This window comes from Lissotriton vulgaris, chromosome 9 (assembly GCF_964263255.1).
Source record: "Lissotriton vulgaris chromosome 9, aLisVul1.2, whole genome shotgun sequence".
NCBI lineage: Eukaryota > Metazoa > Chordata > Amphibia > Caudata > Salamandridae > Lissotriton > Lissotriton vulgaris.
Genome location: NC_141697.1, coordinates 1,124,807,823 through 1,124,833,219, shown reverse-complemented (window position 1 = coordinate 1,124,833,219; position 25,397 = coordinate 1,124,807,823). Strand labels below are relative to the sequence as shown.

The following is a 25,397-nucleotide window of genomic DNA, read 5'->3' as shown; positions in this document are numbered from 1 at the left end:
TCATATTTAATTAATGGGACTGGGCTAAATGTGGCGAATAAACGATGGGCTATGATACTTTAGTGCTGTAAAAAATTATTTTCTTACACACCGCATACATTTTGCATTTATAAACAAAAAGAACCATCCTAACACCGTATTAAAGTACTTCCAAGATAGATGCCATGTCCAATAATTGTTGAAACAACTATCTACGGATGGTCTGACATCCGGCTTTCGAAATTCTCAGATCACTTCTGGTTCGCCGGGCGTTGGTCCCGGGTTGAATGACACATACAAACACATAAAAACCAATCAGTATGCATTGGCAACTTTCCGACCTGGTAGCCTTTGCAGAGAGGACGAATCGTTTACTTACGCGGTAAGCTATACATCGCCATCTGGGGTAAAATTTGACCGGGAGCGCAGACTTTCCTTTGTTTTGGTCAAAACTGAGCTGCTAAATACATGGATGTTTGCTCGACAACTTGATAACGTGAGGTTAAGAACCATGGGAACACTAACATTTGGATGCTTTGGTGATTCCTTTTTAACGATCTTATTTGTTTACACCATCTCCGGAGATGTTAGACAAAGAAATGTCAATTTCCGACCGTCACACATAGAGTTGTTTTGCATCGCCGGGGGGGGTTAAGCACACGAGAAATGCCCATAGGACTCTTTTCCTTCTTTGACTAATTTAGGTGATAAATATCTTGTTCTCTGGGGTGGCTAAGCCATAAATTTATGATAATGTACTCTGCTCATATAATTCAACATACATACTGACAGGTAAAAAGAACGTGCTAAGGAACGCTTTGTTTTTACTTTTTTATCAGAGCCCACTACCCACGCTCTACATTGGAAAATGTTCTTAACATGTGAGTACTTGGTGCCCTTCTCTTTACTAGGTTAATAATAGAATAGGTTGTGGAAAACATAATTATCAGCAACTTATATATTGTCACTTATTTTGCTTGGGGCGATCGGTTTTTAATGAATAAACACGTCCATGACGTGAACAACGAGTTCGAGTACGTCATCCTATGTACCCAAGAAAAGAGAAACGAAGGAAAAACTGTATAAATATTAGAGAGTTTCAAGGGTAAAGGTTTCACCACTCTTAATAAGTTGTCCATATTGGTCATACTGTAGACATGTGGTACCATCATGATTATATTTTCTGTCCCCATTTTTTCAGGATAACGAATTCAGAGGGATAAATAATATGCGAACTTTGATTCAAGTTTTCCATACTTTACGGTGGTCTTTTGACGCACTTTGATAAATATACTGACATGTGAGTTTCCTTGTCTTAGACTATAATATACAGTCTTAATCAGCTTTATCATGATGGAACTCTCATTATCACCAAATTTCCCCTGTATTACAGAACTTTGGTGTCACTTTGGATTCGTGCCTTTGAGACAAATAATACGTAGATTTCGGGTCTGACTTATGAACTACAGTAAATAGGAGCATTAAATACATTTGGAGAAAGTGAGTGTTTTATCATATTGGAATATGATATTAGGACACACTAATGGTAGAATGAAATAGTAAAACCATGTGTCTTTCGTATATCCAGTACATAGGTCATCCGTTAAACAAATTTTTAATTCTTGGGAATCAACAAGAAGAATACAGATTCATATACCTAACCTCGTCCTATAAACATACAGAAGGTTAGCCCCATTCTCCCAACTATAATCTGGGTGACGGTTACTTGCACTTTTTTCACAATAAGTAAATAGGTATCATCAACGTTCTTGTCACATACAGGGTGTAGTAATTTCTGACTCTTCTTGAGAGCTCTTTCTCTTCTATTCCGTTCTTATTTGTTACCTTCCTGCAGCTAAGGACAGAAGTGTCCATTTGTGAAACAGAGTTTTATAATACGTGTATTTATAAGAATTTTAAATATAATAAATTATTATCTTTGCAGCCTTGAGGAAGTCACATGACGTGACGAAAGACGTGTCGGCTGTTGTCTCTTGTGGATCAGGAAGATGAGGGCATATAAATACCAATTGTCCCGTATACTCCGTTTACCATCCTCTCCTGGCCAGTCTTTCATCAGTGAAATTTGTATTATCTTTTGTCTGATTTATAAATTATTCTGATTGTGTTCACTAATGTGTGTTAATAAAATACTCTTACCTATAAGAACCAACATTTTTACTTGTGGATGAATGTTTAGGATCTACGTACAGAATAAGTCTTATTCTTTAATAAATAGGGACCTAAATTGTTACAATTGAGTGCCGGGATATTGGATTATATAGCTTGAATTACTTAGGGACTATCCTTTGATATTCCCTCTGTATGTGTGCACCTAGGTAGTAGGGTGTTTTTTCCCGAGAGGCACCAACCCTAAATGTAAATATGTCGATGACCTATACTTTGTCATTCCCTAAATATATAGCCTAATCTGATTGTACTGTCAAATGAGGTGCGCCTCAGTAACATTACTGCCAGTGAAATTACAATACATGTATATATGTAAGGTTATAGTTCTGAATATTGAATATTGAGTAGTAGAGCAATATTGAAATCATAGTGTCTTATGCCGCATGGTATCACAATGTTACCTAATGTATGTTTTGGTTAAGACAATGTGTAAGTTTAAGTTTACAAAGCTTCCCAGGACACATTCTGCTGACGTGATATTACAAATCTGTGCTACATGGAAACTAAAAATATAGTACATTTTCTGAACAAATTTCACATGGGTAAACTGTGCCCACTTCAAAGATGAATAGTTTCACACATAACATCTCGATCTATTTTAGAATACATACATCTATGTAATTCCATTGTAGGGTTCGGTCACTCATTTTTGTTCAAGGCATATGCTTTGATGTCAGAAATATCTGAAGTTTTCACAACATCTATTTTTATAACCAATGCAGTTTCTTAAATGATGTGCGGTATTTAATAGAGACCATATTGACTGTGTTTTCCTACTGCAGTTAATAAGTTTGCTGAATAGAAGTTGTTAAATTGCATTTTGATGCTTTCCTTTGCCTCTTCAGTCACTGAGGTGCCATCTATCATGTTGTCAGTCACCTCAGAGTTCTTTCGAATTATGGAGACGCTCAGCCAGGGGCTTCACACATATGAAGACTCTCGGCAGGGTGGTTTGCTACTTCTCTACGTCCATGGAACTAATTGGTGACTTGCAATATCTTCATTGTGTACTCTTGGTGTACTATCTCTCATGTATTAGGTCAGCTACTAAAGTGACACACAAGGAATGGCCTCACATTTATAATATATTGGTCATCTATCTTTAACATTAAATTAATGTTCAGGAGGCTGCAAAACATAATGTAATACGGTCTAAAGTATGTCATTTGTAATATGTGCTTATTCCTTAACAGAAATACAAGGAACATGAGAAGGAGGTCACAATAGAAGAAATAGATGGACTTCAGCTTGTGAAAAAATTAGCAAAAGACATGGAGGAAATGTTTCATAAGAAGGCAGAAGCGGTCAGGGTAAGTCATTTTCTGTTTTATAGTTCAAATAGATGTTTTATTGAAATAATTCAAAGTGAGAAAATAAAGAACAATGAAACATCAAGTAATCACATGAGTCAAACTAGAACTAAGAAAAACTAAGTATTTGGATGAATAATTCAGTTTAACATATCTTGAGAAAATGACAGGGGTGTGCAAATTGATCGGCACAATAAAACAAAGGTACCATTTTTGTAAAAATCTTAATACAAAATGCAGAATAACTGCATTTCACATTGACAAGTATTGTGGTTGTTGCTTGAGTACCCTTCTCAACCAATATCTCAATTTCTAACAAGACGTTTTAAGGCATCAGTGGAATATAGCAGAAAGAAAGAGTGCTGGGATTGATGTGCTCATTATCGTAATATGGGCTGATGTATTACTGCATATTTCTCCAATGTTAACACATTGATTAATAATGTAATATTCTGATGACCATACTTCTGTCCATGAACTATTTAGGAAGATCACATTAGTTGAACAGATATACTTTTCCTCAGCTAGTTCCTGCATTTATGTGTGTCGTTGTGAGAAAGTGAATTATTAGTTGGGGTGGGTGGTAGTCCCCCACAAGTAAGGTTGTCACTATTCTTGTTAAGGCCAGTAAAAGTAAAAGTAATTCAAATCTGAGCTCAATCCAAAGTAGCCATTGTACTAAGCTGATAGGCTTAACTTAAGAAAATGGTTATAACATTTAAAAGTACCAAAACAGTTATAGAGTTAAAAACAAAACAGAATAAAAATCCCATTAAGTTATAAAATAGAGAACATTTCAATGAACAAAATTATACCAAAACAACAAAAACCCAATAAGGGCAACCTGAGGTAAGACTTTAAAAAGAAATAACTTAAAGCAACTGCAGCGGGTAACTGGTAGATGGGACAAGGGTATGGTTTAGAGGTCGACTGCGATGGAGCGCCAGTTGGAGGTTGGTCCCAATCTGAAACTTACCTTCATACTTAGAAAATTTACAAGAAGGTAGAGCCCTCAGCAGGGCAAAGCTGCAGGTTGAATCCGAAGATGAGTTCGTGAACAACAGGTTGATGATGAACGAAGTCTCTGTGAATCCATCGACAGAAGCAGGAAAAGCTCTGAGCAGGAAAAGTCCAGAGTCCGTGTCTAAGAAATCATCAACATCAATAGGATATTGCTCAGTGTCAGGCCCGGTGACGATTTCTACCTTTGGAATTACTCTTTCCTGGAAGTTGGATTTCTTCAGCCGGGCACTGCTGTGGGTGGTAGCCATAGAGGGCTCAATGTCGATTCATGCAGTTGGCATTTGGAGCTACGACAAAGTCAGGCCCACCAGCAATACATTCTCGACAAATCGGATTGGCAGGTTGGTCCCAGTCTTTTGTCGGTTCACCATGTAAAAAGTCTTGAAAAAGTACCTAAGTCCCAGGTTTTACAGTTAGACAAGAGGAGTACAATCTGACTGCAGTCAAGACTTCCAGGACCTCAGGAACAGCACTTGGCAGCCAGGACTCACTCCAACAGAATCAACCAGCATGGTCCAGGGCAGAGCCAATGTAAACTGGTCAGCTAAGCACTTCCAGGAAAGTGGGCCTCCTGCAGCTTTTGTGTCTCTGTAGCCTAACAGTAGGTACGCCAACTGACCCGTGGAGTCCATTTCTTTGTCCTGGGTGCAAGTAGGAGCAGGTCTAGCCCTTAGGGCTCTCCTCACAGGTCTCAACGTCAGGTACAATCTTTCTTCTGTGTTCCACAGGTCCAGTACTGTTCTCAAGAGGGTATCCATGGAGGTCCCGTTTATGCCTGACACTAGCCGTTTGGTGGAAGTGTCTCATGTCCCCTCACCAGCCAATAGGGAAAAAAGATCTCAGGGGTAACCTTAGCAGGTGTGTGTCCCAACTGCAAACAATCCCGTAGCTCCTCTCAGTCTAAAGCCAAGAGGGCAGAACATTTTGTCCCCTGTGCACAGCTCCAATGCCCACTCTAGAGGTGTGGCCAGGGATTTGAGCAAACTGTCCTCTCCACTCCCATTGTGAATTACACCTGGCTAGCTAACAGGACAAAAGAGAGGGCATGCCGAGCAGTTAGCTACATATGTCTGTGAAGCGAAGGTCCCTGTAAAGATAATAAGAATGCTGGGCACTACCTGAAAGTCTTCCCGTCAGAGGAACTTACCACCTCACCACACCCAAGTCCCTTTTCTCAGATCTGGGAATAAGTTCACACATCGTCAAGGAGCTAACTATCTCCAAATTAACAGTTTGAAGCACATGCAAGAAGTTATAGACAGGCAAAAGGTGGCTTTTTAAAAAGTATATTTTGGGAAATATATAATACACATCCAACTTTACCAATGTAACGGATTTGTGATATCTATTTTAAAAAGACCAAGGATTACATTTTCTGTTGGTTCCTATGTGGAGAAAAAATTCTTTAATTGTAATATTATCTCCTAATGCTTTCCTATGGAACAGCTAACCTTCCTAGAGGGAAAATAGCTTTTGGGGCTTTCTCACTGTAAGGACATATTTTACAGTAAATGTTTACATGTTCCAATCTTAAATACCATGCACCCTGCCTTACTGGGCATTTAGATGACTTACTTAGGGGTGAATTATTAATATTTAAACAGAAGGTTTAGGCCTGTCAAAAGGGCACTCTTTTTTCTCATCCATCAAACTTTTGCAGTCTGGGTCCCCACAGGACTCTTCACTGAGCCCCACACTATTTAATCTTGATGTACACCCTCTAGCTAAATTTGTATGTTCACATGTTTTTGCCTCAGTGACATATGCAGATGACACTCAAATCATCATGGCCTTTACACCTTATTTCAGCCGAACTTCTGCTCAGCTGAACTCCTGTCTTATGGAGGTTACAGACCGGTTACCTGGTAGCGGGCTGAAGCTTAACAATGACAAAACTACGGTGTTAGTAGTAGGCAACAACAGTCTAAGGTGGCTGGAACTGTCATGGCCAAAACCTCTTGACAAACATCCAAAACCAGCCAAAGCAGTAAAAAGCTTAGGCGTCTGGATAAACAACAAGCTCACGATAGAGGCACAGGCCAAAAAACTGGCTTGTTCATGTTTGACATTCTAAGATCCCTCGGGAAATTCCTACAGATGCTACTATTCCCCACAAGAAGGGTAGTGATACAGAGTGTAATAAACTCATGCTCAGACTATGGTAACTCCCTTTACTTACGAAGCCAGAAATACATGATCAATAGGCTCCTAGTGGTACAGAATACTGTTGCCAGAATCCTGCAATAAATACCTATCAGCCAGACCAGCCCTATCAGCCGTTCACTGTGTCCCAGTTAAAAACACTTCAAGGCTCTCTGCATTGCCCACCAGGCATTCCATGGAAATGGCCCACTTATCATTCGGAACTTTCTCACCCAATATGCTCCACGGAGATCTCTTCAATCATGTAAACAGGGTCTCCTAACCATTCATAACATTAAAAGAATGAGGAGAGTGTACGCTCCTTCTTCGTGTTCCTTATGTCCAGTCTCTGGAATGCTCTTCCAGCCTCCCTCAGATGGCATCAGTCAGAAGTTTGCTTCAGGAAAGTTCTAAAAACTCACCTCTTCTAGAGTGGCTTGAGGTAATTGGTCTCATCACAACACCATGGTGGGTTTGTTTGAAGTCAGAGCTGGGAGGCCCATTGGGTAGTCAAGCGGTATATTAAAACAGATGAATTGAATTGAATTATTTTGACAGTCAGAATTTGCATTTTTAAAAACTTCTCTGACTTTACAACAGTAGCAGGCCTGCAGTCATGTTTTGCACTGTCACTCTAGTGGTGCCATAATGTGTGCTGCAGTTCACTGGCGCTATTTAACTAGGTACATTTTGCACCATATACTAGGGACTTGCATGTATGTACAATATGCCAATCTGGGGTACAGTGAATTTGAACAAGTTTTTTATGTCAGAGCACATACACTGGGGCCTAGTTAGCAGAGTCCCAGTGCACAGATTAAAAAAAACAGCTGCATCAGTCTAAAGAAATGGGTGTGATCATGCAAAAAGAGGCATTTTCCTACGGTTAGTCATTGTCAGTTGGAATTTATGTCTGAGATACTGAATTTCAACTCAGCCAGTTTTGCTCTTGTGATAGCACAGGGTTACTAGTTTTTACTGCTGCCATAGTTTTATGTTAGAAGATTCCCTTTTACTGGGACTGATTTATTTTGCTTAGTGCTCACCTGTGCTTTGGTAGCTACTGATATATATCCTCATCTGAGTTCTTAACACAATTATGGATTGCTGGGAATGTTAATGTCCTTTTAATCATGTACTATCCTATATGACGAGTTGCAATAGCTGTGTGATAACCTTCCTTAGGTTCTGTATTTAGTGCTGACATGTGTGAATGTATACTGTGAGTGGAGCTGGTGAACACCAGTTCTTCAAAAAACTAACAACATTGATGCACGTGTAATGCCTTCAATTCTTAATGTGACTAAAAGGCATGCAAGTCTAACTAATGAAATGTTAATCCAAAGAAGATGACATCTGAGTTGCCATTTTAGGCATTGTTATTTAATTTCTTGTGTTTCGTGATGAATGTAATTTCCAATAAACAGAGGAGCTATAGCCACCTTCTGCCCAGTGTACAAGGCCTTGGAATCTGCTTTAGTCCTAGGATTTGTTTCATGAAATGTGTGCATGCTGTACATGGGCTTTACAGACTAAACAGATCTGGGACGGCATGACTTACTATCGTGATGGAGGCTGTGAACATCATTATCTATTGTCCAGTAACCACAATAGGCTGTAATATATTAATCTAATAATTCTCTTTCAACAGCACAAAAAACTAATTTTAGTCTGTTTGTGCAATACAATCATTTCTGTTACTCTTACCCTTCATTGATAGCTGATATAACAAAATCTATTTCCATACACCCTCAATTTACCATGTTTTGTTGCTCCAATTGTCTGTCAACGTATGGAAAGAGGGGAAGGGTTACAATGACATGTTATGTATATTGGATGGGGTTTTCCTGTCACTGGCCTATATTTTTTAAGACATTGGCAGCTGTCCTTTCAGTAGATCTGCTTCATGAAAACTATGTGGAAAATGTATGTGAATTGGGAGAGGCATTAGGGAACGGGAGAACTTTCAATGATTTTCACTTTTAGCACAAATTAAGTTGCTCTGTTTGAAGTGTCCATGGCTTGAGTAGATAAGAAGGTATTCCAACATCCTTAGCATTAGAAATGCTTGCCCTTTCTGCACTTCAATGGCATACTTGCTTTAAGCCAGTTCAACAGACCAGGAAGATACTCACGGCCTGCTGAAATCTGTGTGTAACCTGTAGTCATAGAAAAGAATCCTATCAAGAATGACCATACTTATCTTCTTTTATGGGTGATAAAATAAGTGCATACAGTTAGGAAATATAAACACATTTTATATAAAGCATTGAGACACAGCACAACCCTCAGTAGAAGGTGTTATAAACAGTTTAAAAGAGTTGGCTTAGGAATTTACAAATGTCTTATCAGCAAGACACTCTTCCACACATGGCAAATATTATCAGACATTTTAATGATCTTTCCCAGCAGGTTCCACAGTAATCAGCATTGTCACAAATGTGTCTAACATTCTTATAACAAGACTTTAGCATACCATAGTCTGCAAGTTGTGGGTTTCTAATCATACAGGCTATAGACAGCAGTGAATTCAACCCCAATAAAATGCAAAGTAATTAACAACAAACCACTTTAAATCTGATCCAATAATATTGTTCAAATTTGTCAACAGTTTGGTAAAAGCCAATACAGGAAGTTTTAGCAGAAATGTATGGATTATCTAATGTTAAGTTATAGAAATATGATTTGGAAATTAAATATCTGGGTGATCACTCCAGACCTGCACTTGACTTTATAGTTGCTAGGTAACATAGATGCTATTAATTTTATACTGTAAATTATAGCACCTATCTACAATAGGGAGCACAACACAATATCACACATTATTTAGGACTTAAGTTTGCAGAATATTCAGAATTGTAATGAAGGCATTCGTGCCTTTCTAGTTGATTGAACATGCTGCTGTAGATTTCTCAACTAAAGAAATCAATTGGCAGACAATATCAATAAAAGTATCAGAAAGTTAAAATGACAATTGAATTCTCTGGTTCAATTGGCTGTAGAGACACTTGGAGAAGTAATTATAATTAATGCTAATCAGAATTGCAAGCAACAATGTTCTACATTAAATAAAGAAATAGTAAAACCTATACTGGAATAATAGTATCACAGAAAATCTAAATATTATGTGACTCGGAAAGTACACAATCCCCTCAATCATTGTCATGATAGTGGAAGGCAATCAACCTATAGACTTGACCAGAACCTAAAATTAGAAAATAACTTGATAAACTATATCTAATAGCATATAAATTTCTTATTCCTTACTATGGACGGAATGAGAAATTCATATGCTATTAGATATAGTTTATCAAAATTTACTATCGAAAGCCAAACCATGAGGGTCAAAAAGAATCATTACTCATCAAAGGCACACCTAATCATCAGAGAATACTATCTTTGGAGAATTAGAAAAATACATAAGCAATTAAGAATTGACCATTGTCATCTCAGGCTCTAAAGAGCAAGGTAGGTCTACTTTTTTGATAATCATTAAAAAGGTGCATGAAGAAATTAAAGTTCAGAATGAGGGAAAAGCATGTCAATAAGAATGTCTACATACAAAATATGAATTTAGAGACAATGGGGAATTAATAGGAAAGCCAATTCAAACTTCTCAAATATTTAAGAATAAAAACCTTTAATTAGCAAACAATGGCATTTCTGTCATGTCATGTAAAGTTGTCATTCTCTCAAAGATAATGATCATGTAGCCCTGTTAATTTACAAGCATGTGTAGAAAGGATTATCATGCTGAACTATGCATTCTCAGTGTAGGAAATTGTGTTCCTTGAGAATTAAAGATGACTAGGATACAACTCAAATGAGAGTTACCTTTCATAGCATTGCTCTAGGTAAAACTCTGTACCTCATGTGCGTTTTTCTAGCAAAGTTATTATAGAGAGTTTAGGAAATTGGGTTACTGGTCGAGGGTGCTGACACCTTACTCAAGTATCAACTCCAGTTCTTGCCTGGATGAAACACAAGCAAACTCCAAGTTAACCTGTGCTTAACCCTCTGATAGCTTTGCACAAAAGCAGTCAGGCTTAACTTAGAGGCAATGTGTAAAGCATTTATGCATCACTTTAAACAGTAATTAAGTGGAAATATAGCAAAAGCTAAACCACACACCAATTTAGAACAAAAGGGTAAAACACAATAAATTATATGAGACCAAAGGTTGAAATAGTGCATTAAAGCACAAAGCGTCAACTGTGGTTATCTCGTCGCGCCAGACTGGGACAAAGTCTCAAGTACAAGCTGACTGCGATGGAGCGCGGTCTGGGTACAAGGATTAGGCCCTTTGAACAAAGTACCTTAAATACTGGTGTGCAGACTATGTGGCATAGCTTTGAAAGGCTTTGGGTTGTTTGACATTGGTTCCGAGAGGCTGCACGGCCTGCAATAGGAGGTCCTTCATTGCATTGTATCGTGCTATGTTGGTTTCGATGAAGCTGCGCGGCAAGGCTTTCCATTGAGTTGCGCGGGTTTCAATTAGGCAGGCAGCTGGGGGGTGAGGATTTGCATCGCTCAGCATCAATTCCATTGAGACTGGCAGTGGTGTGGCGAGGCTCTGCGTGGCCCCGAATTGTGTCAGTTCCAATGAAGCTTGTAGCTGTGCAGCGAAGCTTTACGGGGCATGGCGCGACTTCATACCAGATTTGGTGAACACTACAGCTGGGCTGGTAAAGCCCCTCTATCTCTACTTCAAGGACCCATGATTGAAGGGGAAGGGTTCCAGAGATTTGGAGCCTCTTCTGTTACTGAGACTCTGATCCGGAAGCCAGCCAACTAGCCCTTGGAGTCACTCTGATGGCCCTGGGTCCAGTCCTTCTCACTCAGGCAGCAGGACAGCAGAGTAGCAGGGCAACAGAAAAGCAGTTCTTCTTGCTGGATAGCAGCACAGCAGTTCATCTGAGCCTTCTATGGGTTCAGATGTGTACTGAAGATTCGAGTATGAGGGCCCAATATTCATACTGGATGCCATCTTTGAAGTAGAAGTTTCTAGAGATTTCCATCCCTAAAGCTGCTAGGAATGTCCTGCCTCCCTGTCCTGGCCGCAAAGATGACAGATCTGACCACTACCAAGTCAGAGATGGCCCATCTTACCAACCGTTATTTGACAAGATGTCTCACTATCTGGAAGCAATAGGCAAAGACCACCTGCCAGCTACACCTAGTCATATGGTCCAGGATGCATGCTGCAGGTACCAAATGGCATTTTCAAAATTGTGACTTAAAATTTGACTTTAGAATTAATGAGAGTTTAAAGTACAATTTTGTTGGTACCAAACTCAATATTTCGACCTGCACCCACATAAATGTTAACACTTAATTAATGTAATAAGGTAACCTAATGTTATACTATGGGAGAGGCTTACCCTTGTGGTGACTATATGTATTAAAAGGAAGATTTAGTCCTGGAAAAAAGTTTTTTTTGCCAGGTCAAAATGGCAGTTTAAAACTACACACACAGGCTGCAAAGGCAGGCATGAGACATGTCTGAAAGGCCAATAAGTGGTTGGCACAATGACTGCAGCAGGTCCATTGGTAGCATTTAATTTGCAGGCCCTGGGCATAGGTAGTACTACTTTACTAGGGTCCTACAAGTAAATTAAATATGTCAATTGGATGCAAGCAAATTCTACTATGTTTAAAGAAGAGAGCACAAGTACTTTGGCCCTGATTAGCAGTGATAAAATGTGCAGCGTCCTAAAGCCAGCAAAAACAGGATGATTGAAAGCAGATAGTTGGGCGAGAGCCCCACAGAAGAGCATGTATTATAAATGGAACTTCTGTTCCACCTGTAGGCCAAGCTCAGACCAACAATGGTAGCAAAGTGTTTCTTAATTTTAGCACTTGGAAGCCTCTGCAAACTGTTATGTAAGGATGTAATGGTGTGTTGATGCCACTAGAGTTAACAGTTGCTGTGAAATTGTAATCATTAGATTTGACAAGAAAGGCATAGTGAGAAAGATGCTCTTGTAGATGAATTTCTTTCAGACACAATGGTGACAGTGCCACAATTCCAGCATTTAAGTCTGAATCAAGGAAAATTATGTTTGGGTACCTTTAAGTATTAACAGTCTCCATACCAGTTTCCAATGTTGACATTTGACAACTATCCCAACTCTTTTGATCTTTGGAATTTTAATTTTAAAAATGAGTAGATGATACACCAATAATTTTACAAATCAGTATATTTGGCACATTGTATCAAAAATTGACATTCTCAGCATATATGGTAAAGTCAAAAAATTAGGGGCCAGATGTAGGTAGCCCAATACCTGTCGGAAACGGCCGAAAATACCGATTTTCGGCTGTTTCCGACCGGTATTGGGCTATGGAGATGTAGGGGCTTAAAATACATACAGATTTGGTAATTTTACAGAATCGGTAATTTTACCGAATCAGTAAAATTACAGAATCGGCAAATTTACCGATTCTGTCAATTTTACCGAATCGGTAATTTTACCGTTCTGTAAAATTACCGAATCTGTATTTTCAGATGTAGGTAGCACTTTTAACAGTGCTACAGGCCTTTCAGGATTCGGTATTTACCATGTAATACAATTACATGGTAAATAACGAATCCCTGTGTACATGCACATCTGTGCATGTACACCTGTGCCATGTGGCACACAGACATGCCCTAAGGGCATGTATGTGTGTCACATGGCACACAAGCCTGAAACAGGGGTGCAACAGGGTGTCAAAGTGACACCCTGTTCCCCCGGTCAATTCGGAATTTTTATCCATTTCGGTAATTACCGATTCGGTATTTGCTATTGATTCCAATGGGCTTCAAAGCCCATAGGAATCAATGGCAAATACAGATTCGGTAATTACCGAATCGGTAAATACCGAATCCTACCGAATCGGTAAAAATTACCGAATTTTTACCTACATCAGATTTACCGATTCATAAATACCGAATCGGTAAAATACGGTATTTATGAATCTGTACATCTGATTTACCTACATCTAGCCCTTCATGTATATTTCACTTGATAATAAATACTATTAAAGCAAGTGCATATCTTACCAGTCTGAATACCTCTATTTGCTGCTAACTGAATAGCAATGTACACATAATTCTTTAAGTTGGTTCTACAGAGCTCCACCAAAATTGGTGCTAATTGTTTGCATGACATAAGTAACCCTTGGTAAACATGACAGAAGTCCATAGTTAGTAAAAGCAACCCTGAAAGTGCTACATATTCTTAATGGAAAAGGTCGGTGATGTTCCTTCTCCATTGCAACAGCATTTCTATGGAACAAATTGACTATATTTCCAAGGATTAAGACACCACATAATTTAGGTTCACTAAACTGTGCAGTGAGTTGGATGGGAACACTGCACATTGTTTAATAGGGAGTGTCTGCTGCCAGGCAGCAGCCACATCTAATGCCAGCCAGAGGACATCCCACATGTATGTGATATTGGTCCTTCTGTTTTGTAAAGTCGAGAAGATACTGTTTTGTGCAATTTCTCTACAGACAGCAAGTTTTTTCACCTTGATTCTAAAAATTAGCACTTGAGGGTGAATAGGTGCATATAACACTAGAAAACCAATGATCCTTTAAAAGTGACCAGGGGCGGCTCTAGGTTCATGGCGGCCCTGGGCAGGGAGTGTAGGTAGGGGGCCCTGGAAGAAGGAGTCCGGCCGGGGCGGAGCGCAGAAGAGGGGGGGGTCAGGGTGTTTGGAAGTGGAACAGAGCTGGAGGCCGGCAAATCCCTGCCAGGGGCTGCCACGCAAATATGTATCCATCCTCAGAGGATTATTATATTAAGGATATATATTGGCGTGGTGGCCCCTGGGGTTTGGTGGCCCTGTGCAGGTGCACAGCTTGCACATGCCTAAGGCCGGCCCTGAAGGGACATATGGTAAGAAAGACAACATGCATGTGACTATTTGATTGAAAAGTTATAGAGGATTAATTTAAGCGAAACCTTTTAAGTACGATTTTAGTTTCCCAACTCCATATGGAGGTTCATAAATGCACGATGAGTAGCTTCCTCCATTTCATTGGCTTGTTTTATGTATTTTGATGGACCTCCATCAATGTCAGCTGTTGATAAGAGGATTACAAATTATAGCTGCACTGACATGAAACAATTAACATATTCAAAATGTGGGCTGCGAGGAGCTGGAAACCAGATCTGAATGCATAATGATCTGGCTTTTGTCATGTCTTCTTTATAGTGAATCTCAAACCCCATTTCTTGTAGTAGAAATTCACAAGTCATCTGAGTTATTCTATAGGATATATGAGTTGAGTTGCATGTAATCTGTAATACAGGAAAAAAACTGAAATGCACCTGGGTTTCATTTTATGTGATCCATCTTTTTTATAAAAAAAAGTCTTCTGGTTATTGTTGGTCTTCTCACGTACACACTCTACTCTCCGTGCATATGTGACATGTTCTTATATGGAGAAAGTAAAATGCAATGCGGATTTTATTATGCAGTGCATACAACCATATGTCTTTTGCTTACATTTGTTATATGAAACCAGCTTTGCCAAATAAGCACTAAAGGTGAAATGAATCGATGAAAAGAATGCTTTCTGTGCTTTGCTGGCTATGCTTAAAAACGTTTAATAAATGTATTCTTATGACTAGTCAGCGGCCATTGTCGATGGAGCTATTCAAGATGTCATCTCTGACAACACGCCTGAGGACATGGGCTGCTATAATTAGCCAATTTCAAGGGTCTTTAAGTTTTATGTCCTTAGTACAGCATCTCTACAGCTCAGCTTCCCTTTGGCTGCTCCCTTCGCCTGCTATGATCACAACCTTCACTTAACTTTAACATTCTAAGGAAGAGCCAGATATGATCAGACGCAGGTTGGTAAACTTACGATCACCGTGAAGGATGTGTTAGAGATCAACATCCTACCAGTTTGACATTATATTCATCACTGAAACATGGGCCTCATCAGTGTCAAATGTCGACTTTAGAATAGCATAGCATTAGAATAGCATGTCCCCAGGGTTTAAAGCAGTGGCGGCTGGTATTTGAAAGTGGTGGGGGGCGAGTCGTGGGGGAGAGTAAGGGAATGAAAGAAAAGAAAATACACACTTACCTGTCTGCTGTCCGCCACAGCCTCCTCTCGGTCCTCTTCCTCGCTTCCAGGGAAGGAAGCAGGATGCACCCGGCTCCCAGCCTCTCGATAGTTAATTACAATGCTGCAATGCAGTGTTGTGATTGGTCTGAGCACCATGGTTCGCGCTTAGCCTGAGAATGGGGAGGCTGGGCATATTCTCCATGCAAAGTGTGCAGGAATGTTTGGCAATCCCCAGAGGGATTCATGAGCAGATTCATGAGCACTTTAGGGAGTGCAAACCACTGCTGCAACAAGAAAAAAATTAAATGGCAGTAACTCAGAGTCATTATCATTTTATTTTTCCTATATTGACACTGCTTAAAAGCAGTGGGGCAACACCTAACTGCCTTAGCGGAGGAGCCGCCACTGGTTTAAAGGTATCCATCAACCAAGACCAGATGAACGGGGAGGGGGAGTGGTGCTAATTTGTATAGAAAAAAGGGAGATTACCACTTTATAAATAGGCAAAATGATGGGGGTAGAGATGCTAGGTTTCTCCTTAAAGATGAAGGATGGTAACGTCTTCTCTGGAGCTCTATGCTATTGCCCCCCAGGGACGGTAAGCACCTTTATACAGCCTTTCATCAAAATAATCTCAAACCTGGTATTTACACACTCCAACTCCTTTGTTTTGGGAGATTTTAACATCTGGGTGGAAGACAAGACACTTTCTCAGTGCAAAGTCCTTAAGGGTTGTTGCAAAATAATAGGACTGAAAACAGCTAGGTCTCAAAGTCAAAAAACATTGTTATTCAGATTAGTAGAATCCATTAAAAACATATTAAGAAAGCAGGGATACAAATTTGTATTACACAAAGATGTAAAATGTCATTCTTGCAAGCAGACACTAAAATGATTTTGATGCATAGGTTAAAAACAGGTATACAAAACAATGAATACCAAAAATTATTAATAAAATAAATCATAATAAAACATGGATGCACAAAATAGTAACTATTAGAATAGTGCACACAATCCATGTCTTAATACATATAAAAATATCATTAACGAGCAGAAATGTGTAAGATCCGCAATCTTTACCTTGAAGGCAAAATCTAAACAAGATATGTTTACAGGCATCCTTTATCGATTTCATAAGCCAAACTATGAAACATAGCAAGTGACTTCCTGTTGATGATAGCATAGGTAATAAAGTTTGAGATGACATTACAAATGTTATCTGACTCAAGTTTTGCCGGAAAATATAGGCTTCCTGATTGAATAAGAACCTCTCTAGTAAAAACAATGGTCATATAAAACGCTTTCTAACATCACAATAAAAATTACAAAAGAGAATAAAATGTAGTGTAGATTGAGTGGCTTTCCCATCACAAGGACACTTTGGCAGGTGTTTGGACCACACATCTCTTTTCTGGTATCCAAGTTTGTGCAAAATATACATCTGCAGTCCGGTAAGGTAAACTCTCTTCTGTACATAAGTGACCTTTATCAGATACCTAGGCAGACATTGGAATGCAGGCCCTTCCAAATATTGAGATAAAGTTTGTTTTTCCATCTCTTTGTTCTCTCTCTCTCTAGATCACGTTTATCTGTAAACATCAATTTAAGTTATTTTTTAACTGAACTGTAAGACACTAAGGACATTCAATAGAAACATTATCTTCAATTTCCTTAAGTAATCTACTGACATATGCCAATCGGGTATCTTGTCATAGTTACATAGGGCAAGGCAATTGTTAATTAAATGCCCTGAAAATTTAGTACTAGCCTTGCTCCAAACGTTGTACCACCCTAATAGAGCGCATTGATCTATGATGTCATCAAATAAAATTATACCTAGTTCCCTTTGACTGGTATAGGATGGTACTGAATAGGGAATTGCAAGGAGTCTACAGAGAAAATATTTTTCCTGTTTTGCAAAATCAAATGACCTGCCATACCCCAAAGGGTTGCTGCATAAAGAACGGTGGAAATGCACTGCTCCTATACTACTGCAGCATCTCACATATTGGTTTATTACCAACTTTAGTGGCACCAGAACTCTATTATCCTTTTCAAAAATAAGGTTAGTTTAATTTATTTGGGTGCTCCAGAGGCTAGACCCACAACAATTCCACCAAGATGAGAAAATATAAACCTCTTCTAATTTTTAGCCCCTTCCATAGTAAGCTTTCTTCTTCACCTTCCCCATCTTGCACACCATACAAATGATTTTCCCAGGTTGAATTTGAAATCCTTTTGTTCCATATGGGTAACAAAACCATTGATCAACTGTTGGAGTCCATTTGTGGTTCAGGCTAACAAGACTGCATTGTTGGTGTAGAGGAGCACAAGGGTAAGATGCAGACCTAGTCTGGGCTCTTCAGCATCTATTTAGCTTCCTGTCAACCCCATTTATATGGAGAAAAAGGAGGAGGGGGCTAAACGCAACGTTGCCTTATGCCTCTACTAACTTTAAAACTTGGGGTACATTATCCCTCTAACTCAAATCCACACGGACAGGTAATGAGGCATACATCTGACAAAGGAATGAGACTATCAGCCTGATTCATGTACGGGCCGTTTTGCGAGGCTCAAATAGCGAATCATAAGGAATCGCTATTTGAGACTCGCAAAACGGCATTCATGTAGGAATTGCTACTTAAATAGCGATTCCTACATGTTCTTTATTTGCGAGTAGCAATTTGCTACTCGCAAATACTCCCCATTCATTCCTATGGGCCAAGAGGCCCATTGGAATGAATGGGGATTTGCGAGTAGCAATTTGCTACTCGCAACTGAGATAGCGATTTTAAGGGTGACAGGGGTGTCCAAAGGACGCCCTGTAGCACCCCTAAAATGCACTTTTGGACAGGTGTTGCGCACACACATGTCCAAAGGACATGTGTGTGTGCTACATGCAACTTTGAAAAATGCTTTTAAAAGCATTTTTCGGAGTTTTTGCTATTTACCGACAGGTCTGACCTGTCGGTAAATAGCGGCCCCAAAAGTCCAAAATCGCTATTTTGTTGTGTGTCATGAATAGCATTTAAGGAATCTCTATTAGAGATTCCTTAAATGCCATTCCACGCAAATATGCGAATTCTTAAATAGCGATTTTTGCATTTGGTATCATGAATACCAAATGCAAAAATTGCGCTCGCAAAGGGCCAGATTCTGAGAATCTGGCCCTTTGCGAGTGCAATTTAGCTACATGAATCAGGCTGACAATCCACTGAAGTGCCCATTTTTACCAAAGTCTTCCACATTGGTTAACAAAATCAAAAGCGCTGCTTAGGTCAGTGAAACAGAGCTGTAAATGAACCTGCTTAACTGCCATGTATTTAGAAATCCAAAGATGAAGAACAGCTAGTAATAGGTACAACGCATTAAAAGACACACACCCTTGATCTGATCGTCTCTTTAGAAATATTTATTCTCAGTCAAGGACACAATTCCTCTAAGCTGGAAGGGCCATACACTGAGGTCTTTGAAATAAAGAGACCTAAACAGACAACTGAAGATAGGCAACCATGCAAGGTAAAGCAAGGTAGACAAGATGTAAAGATATTTGAAAGTAGAAACTTGTTTCAATTAGATGGTTACAGGAGACGAGAACTTTGAAAACCTACAAAAAAAATGATAGGGACACTAGATAAAGTAATTTCTATAAGAAAGATTGTACAAAGATAAATATCATTGGCACTTTGGTATACAGAAACCCTAACAGAAATTATAATATGGTGCAAAGATCTAGAAAGGCACTGGTGAAGCTCTAACTAGAAAGTGATATGCAACACTTGAAAATTCCTCTAAATGGCTATAAAGGATGTAGGGAAGGCCACACAGTGCTACTATGCCAACACAATCTTAGATGCACCAAATAGCTCAAAAACTATATTTTATATTGTTAGAGATTTAGCAGATCCTCTAGAAAGTTTTAAGCAGTCATAAAGACTGTACATTGATCTATCCATTTTTTTAAATAATAAGATCAATCTGATCATAGCTGAGATAAACTCAACCTTACTTAGGAGACATCAGACCCCATAAGATAGAACTACCACAACTGATACACCGGACCTGTTCACCACCAAACTATAATTCATTGAAGCAATGAAGGACAACTTCGGAGCCTTAGCAATGTCCATATCATTAGGCTCCATGGTGTATCCGGTACCTCCAAGAATATGGAAACAATATGTATATGATCTATACTTGAGACTGCTTAAAATGTATTATCAGTCCTTGAATACTGTCACAGTTCCATAGGTCTAGAAGAAAACACTGAAACCCCTCTATTTAAAAAATCTAAAACAAATCCATCAGTGTTAAGTAATTTCCATCCAGTATCCCAAACTACCATATCCAGTAAAAATCATAGAAAAGTATGTGAGTAAGAAACTGTCAAATTATCCGGAAGAACATACCCTCTCAGCAAAAGAACTATCCATTTTTAGATCCGCGCACAGTATGGAACCAGCATTGATTCTAGCCATGGACGAACTACAGATGACAGTCGACAGAGGTCAAACAGCTGTTTTGATATTGCTTGATCTGTCAGCTGCGTTTGACGCGGTTAACCATAAAATATTACTATTTTTTTTGTTCTAATATCTTTATTAATTTAAAAAGGACATATAAATAGTTAAATACAATAAAAAGTGATACACTGACAAAAGAGCAATACAAAACTTAGTTGCAATACTGTCATATATAGCTCCTACATAACAATGCAAATTGCATGTTGCAAAAACAATATCATTGAGTAATCAAAAGAAAAAAGGAAAGGAAGGAGGAAAAAGAGAAAGAAAGGAAAGAGGAAAGAAGAAAGAGAAAGAGAAGAGAGGGGAGTGAGAGTAAATCTCCTGCTACAAAAAAGACGGGAAAAAGAAATTACGGAGACAAGACAAAGGGATATTGCTCTACCAAACACTTCGAAGCTAAGTCAACATATCTATCCAAAGATCTCCATACCCCACTAGAAATAGTGGGAGAAAGATGATTCTCCTCCACAGAACGATTGAGCACCACAGTGAAAAGAGACCCAAGCCCACCATGTATGATAGGATATGGACCCAAATGTTTTCCACTCTGTAAGAATAATCTTCATCACAATTGTCAACAACAAGTCTAATAACTGCATATCTAAAGAATCCAACGGCAATGGTAATAGTGAAGCCCATGGACCCAACAAAATTAGAGGTAAAGAAAGCTGAAACTGATTTTTTTAAATTAGCATGAGATGCTTATGAACCAATTCCCAAAAAAGTTGGAGTAAAGAACATTCAAAAAACATATGCTGATGTGTACCAGCGGCTAAGTTGCAATTCCAACAAAGGTCATTATCCTGAAGATTAAGAGAGTGCAGGCATACCGGTGTCCAGTGTAGCAGATTGAGAGAACATTTTTTAGACTGAATTAGAGAGGGGGCGATCATATTACGAATAGAAAGTCTCCCAATAATTTGCCAAGTTTCTGGAGAGATATGTTTAAAAAGATCATGGTCAAAATGATGTAGCCATTTCTGTTGTGTAACGGTAGTCAACACAGGCGGAGTGGAAGATAAAAATATATATATCTAGAAGCCACATAACCTGATTTGTACCACATAGATAGGAGAGAAACTGTATGAGAAATTGAATCGAAAAGAACCTTAGCAACAGCAACTTTGACCTTCAAAAATATATAAAAGTCTAAATTAGTAAAAGAAAGCTGCTGAGCTAAGGAAGAAAAAAGTAATGGATCATGATTTGAATCATAAAGATGATAAACTAACGTAATACCCTTGTTAGCCCAGTAGGCCACCAAAGTCGAGTCAATATCAATCTTAATTTTAGATTGTGCCACGAAGAAGACCATCTAGACTTATGAATTGGCTTAGATACTTTCTTGTCAATAGCTCTCATGGCAGCATTGGCATCTAAAATAATAGCATGAGAAAAAGGAATAGATAATGTGGACGCAGTTAAAAAAGAGGAGGTAGGTAGAGGAGAAGATAATTCTCGCTCAATAAACACCCATGACGGAGTATAACGAGGATCTGTAGAGAACCAAAGAAAAAAGCCACTTGGTATCGATCCCAATCTGGAAAATTACATCCTCCCATGTCATAAGGTTTCCTCAAATGTTTATAGGCTATTCTGGCTCTCTTATCACTCCAGAGGAATTTTGAAGTGAGGGAATCAATTTCATGAAAAAAAGACGACGACAACTTAACAGGAAGCATTGAGGACATAAAGTTAATAATGGGCGTTATCATCATTTTTAACGTTTGAAGACGTCCCCACCACAAAATATATTTAGGTGACCAAGTATCCAGAAGGTAATGAACCTTAATTTAAGTTTGAGCTTCTTTATACAAGACTGTGTCTGTTAAAGTTCTGCAAAACCAAATCCCGAAATATTTAATATGTTTTGATATGTTTTGATTGCCATTTAAAGCCAGCATTCCCCATGTGTGCAGGAAAACAATACGCGTTGAGGGGAAACATCTCTGTTTTATCCTTATTGAGAGTATATCCTGAAACACTAGAAAATAGATTAATAGTCTCGGAAATAGCAGGAATTGCATTAACTATATCATCAGAAAAAATTAGCACATCATCTGCATAGGCAGCTGTTTTGATACAGGTTGAACCAAATTGAAACCCTTTAATATCTTGATTAAGATTAAGTAGACGAAGAGGGTCAAAAGATAACAAAAACAAAAGAGGCGATAACGGGCACCCTTGTCTTGTACCCTGAAACAGATTAAAAAAAGAAGAGGTAGTTCTGTTAACCCTAATATTTGCCCTAGGATGTGCATACAAAGACATCACCATATTGACAAAAGAATCTCCAAGATTTTGGGCCCGAAGTACTGCATGAAAAAAAGGCAAAGAAACCTTATTTAAATCCATTTTGGCATCGAGGGTAAGAGCCGCCGCAGGAAGGTTGGATAACTTTGCTTTCACCAGGATATGACAAAATGTTCCAATATTATCCCTAGCCAACCTACCTTTAACAAAGCCAGTCTGCGATGGGTGAATAAGCAAAGGAATCCAGTTCCAGACGTTTGGCCAGGATCTTGGCAAACATTTTCGCTTCCATATTCGGTAGAGATATGGGGCGAAAATTCTTAGGATCCAATGATCTTTACCCTCTTTAGGGATTACTACAATAGTAGCCTCCGCCGTAGAACCAGAAACAGAGCCTGATGAAATAATGTCATCGAAAACATCTTTTAGACGAAATACAAAAGATGGAAGAAGGTCTAATAAAACAGATTGGGAAACCCATCAGGACCCGGAGCTTTCCCTGAGAGAGTGGATTTGATAGCGTGAATAATTTCCTCGGATTCAATTGGTCCCCCCAACTTTAATCCATCAGCATCAGAAACTGTCTGAATAGGAATCAAGTTTAAAAATTGTTGGCATTGATCAAGAGAAGATTGATTATGAGGAGTGTATAATTTACCTATAATACTCCCGAAAGACCTCAACGATCTCTTTAGTTTGAAATTTCCTAGCTCCAGAACTGTTATTTATCCAAGACATCTGTGCTGATCTGATATTAGACTCTTGGAACTTTAAGGTAGCCGCCAATACCTTCCCTGCTCGATTCTTTATGAGTAGCCATTTGGACTTCTGTGCCTGGACACCAATGTGAGCTCTCTTAGTTACAACAGAATTGTAAGAATATTTTAGATTCTTGATATCTTGTAAGAGCGTCTTATCCTTAGAACTCCTATATAGGGATTCTTTCTGCTTAATGTTATCCGCTAAATCAGCAAGTTCCTTCTTAATATCTGAATTTCTTTTTGCCATTTTTTTAATAATCTGCCCCCAGATCGTACATTTAAAAGCATCCCATAACACCACAGGAGAACTAACCAAGGGCTCATTCTCAAAGAAAAAAAAATCAATATCCTTGTTAAGTAAGTCAACTTGACTTTGATCATACAAGGTCTCTGAATTCAAACTCCAAGTGTGTGGCTCCCTAATTTCTGAAAAAGTGAGGAGCGTAAAGGAAACCGCAGCATGATCAGAGACAAGAATAGGATGAATGACAGGAGTTGAAGAATATTTTAGAAGGACGGAGTGAACTAGAAGATAATCAATATGAGAAAAGCTAGAGTGAGGAGAACATAAAAAAGTGAAGTCGCTACCAGCGGGATTATGTAATCGCCACACATCAGTAAGATTAGCGGAGGAACACATGTTAGTCATCTGTTTGTGAGCCCTAGGGGGAAAAAATTTAAAAGCAGAGTGTCTGTCCAAAGTGGGATCCATTGGGAGATTAAAGTCCCCTCCAACAATGATGAGGAACATCTGAAAGTTTTTTAGTATTAGAACGCCAAAAAGATGGATCATCACTAGTAGGTGCATAAATATTCATGACATAGATAGCAAAAGAACCATTGGATAAACGAGTCAGCAACCACCTACCCTCAGCATCATGTTCCGCAGTAACAACAGTCAATCCCGAATTTTTGGAAATCATAGTCACCACTCCATATGGCCGGGATGCCCGTCACCCCCTCCCAACACAATCCCCAAGGATGGGAAGACAGACGCAGTTCTGAACTTTTGGAAGGCGGGAGGGAGTCACCCTCCCGGCCGTATTTATTAAAATATGAAAGAAATTAAAACATTAAATAAAAATTTCATAATCATGTATAATTTTCATTTATTACATTTCGATGAAGACATGTTCTTTGGCTAACCTTAACAAATCTCTAATACAAAGGTTTCCTAGCCGAGTCTAACATCCTTCAAATGCATACATTCTAAATTAAAATTGTACATCCTAGCATTAAGGGCCAACGGCAAGGTCTTAACCGGTGTCAGATCCCTACTACCAAATACTCTCGCCCTAACGGTGTGAGTGGCGGCCGCGCAAAGGACTGTACCCTCCTTGCCAACTCTAATTTCCCTTGTCTTGTCGGGGGCCCCCCTTTCCGCTCGACGCCATCTTAAAGGTCGTCCGAGCACCCGTGTGAGGTATCTGTAGGAAGGACAGCGTGGACTCCCCCCCCCACCCCCACACTCTCTATCACATCCGTCGTCGCGGATATCCGGGCCCCGGGAAATTCGTAGGAGGGGCATATAGCCGCCTCCTCCCCTGGAAGGGGCCTATGGCCGTCTCCCCTTAGGCGACCCATCCTTAGTGGGTGCCGCCTCCCAGTGGGAGGGGCCAATGGCCGCCTCCCCCCGGGCGCTCCCATCCATAGTGGGTGGCGCCCCCCCTCTAGGGACCTTGAAATTACTGCTCACCGATCATGACCTTACCGCCCGACCAAAAAATAAATACGACATTTGTTCACCTACTAAGGAAGAAAATATCACCTAATTGTATCAAACTGTTTACACCTAAAAGAAAAACAGTATCCTACTGACAGAAGTCACATCATCAATCTAAACATTCATTCTCCTTCTATACGGAGGGAAAAAAGATGTTATCAGAGCAAAACTTTATTGCAAAACCAACATTTCCATAAGGGGCTGGTGGGTGGGTCAAAATTGCTCCTTGTTCCGTCGAGGGCTCACGAGCAACGAGTGGGTGCAGCCTTCCAAGCACAGGAACAAGAGGAAGCTTCTTCGGATTCCCGCTCTCTTTATTCTTCTTCGGGAGGGCGTGTACCCTCCCCCGGTACGCCTACTGGGCGTGGCCATCGGTGTAGGTGTCTAGGACAACCCCTCTTGGGCGGGAAAAGGCGCG

General features: G+C 39.4%; 1 protein-coding gene across 2 annotated transcripts in view; it reads left to right on the top strand.

The window, feature by feature from the left end:
- Positions 1-25,397, top strand: part of CACNA2D3 (calcium voltage-gated channel auxiliary subunit alpha2delta 3) — a 2,559,454-nt gene that overhangs the window by 497,027 nt on the left and 2,037,030 nt on the right. For both annotated transcript variants that reach the window (XM_086939135.1, XM_086939136.1), the window contains exon 3: positions 3,363-3,479. In XM_086939135.1, coding sequence (XP_086795261.1) covers positions 3,363-3,479 — 117 coding nt within the window. The remainder of the gene's footprint in view (positions 1-3,362; positions 3,480-25,397) is intronic.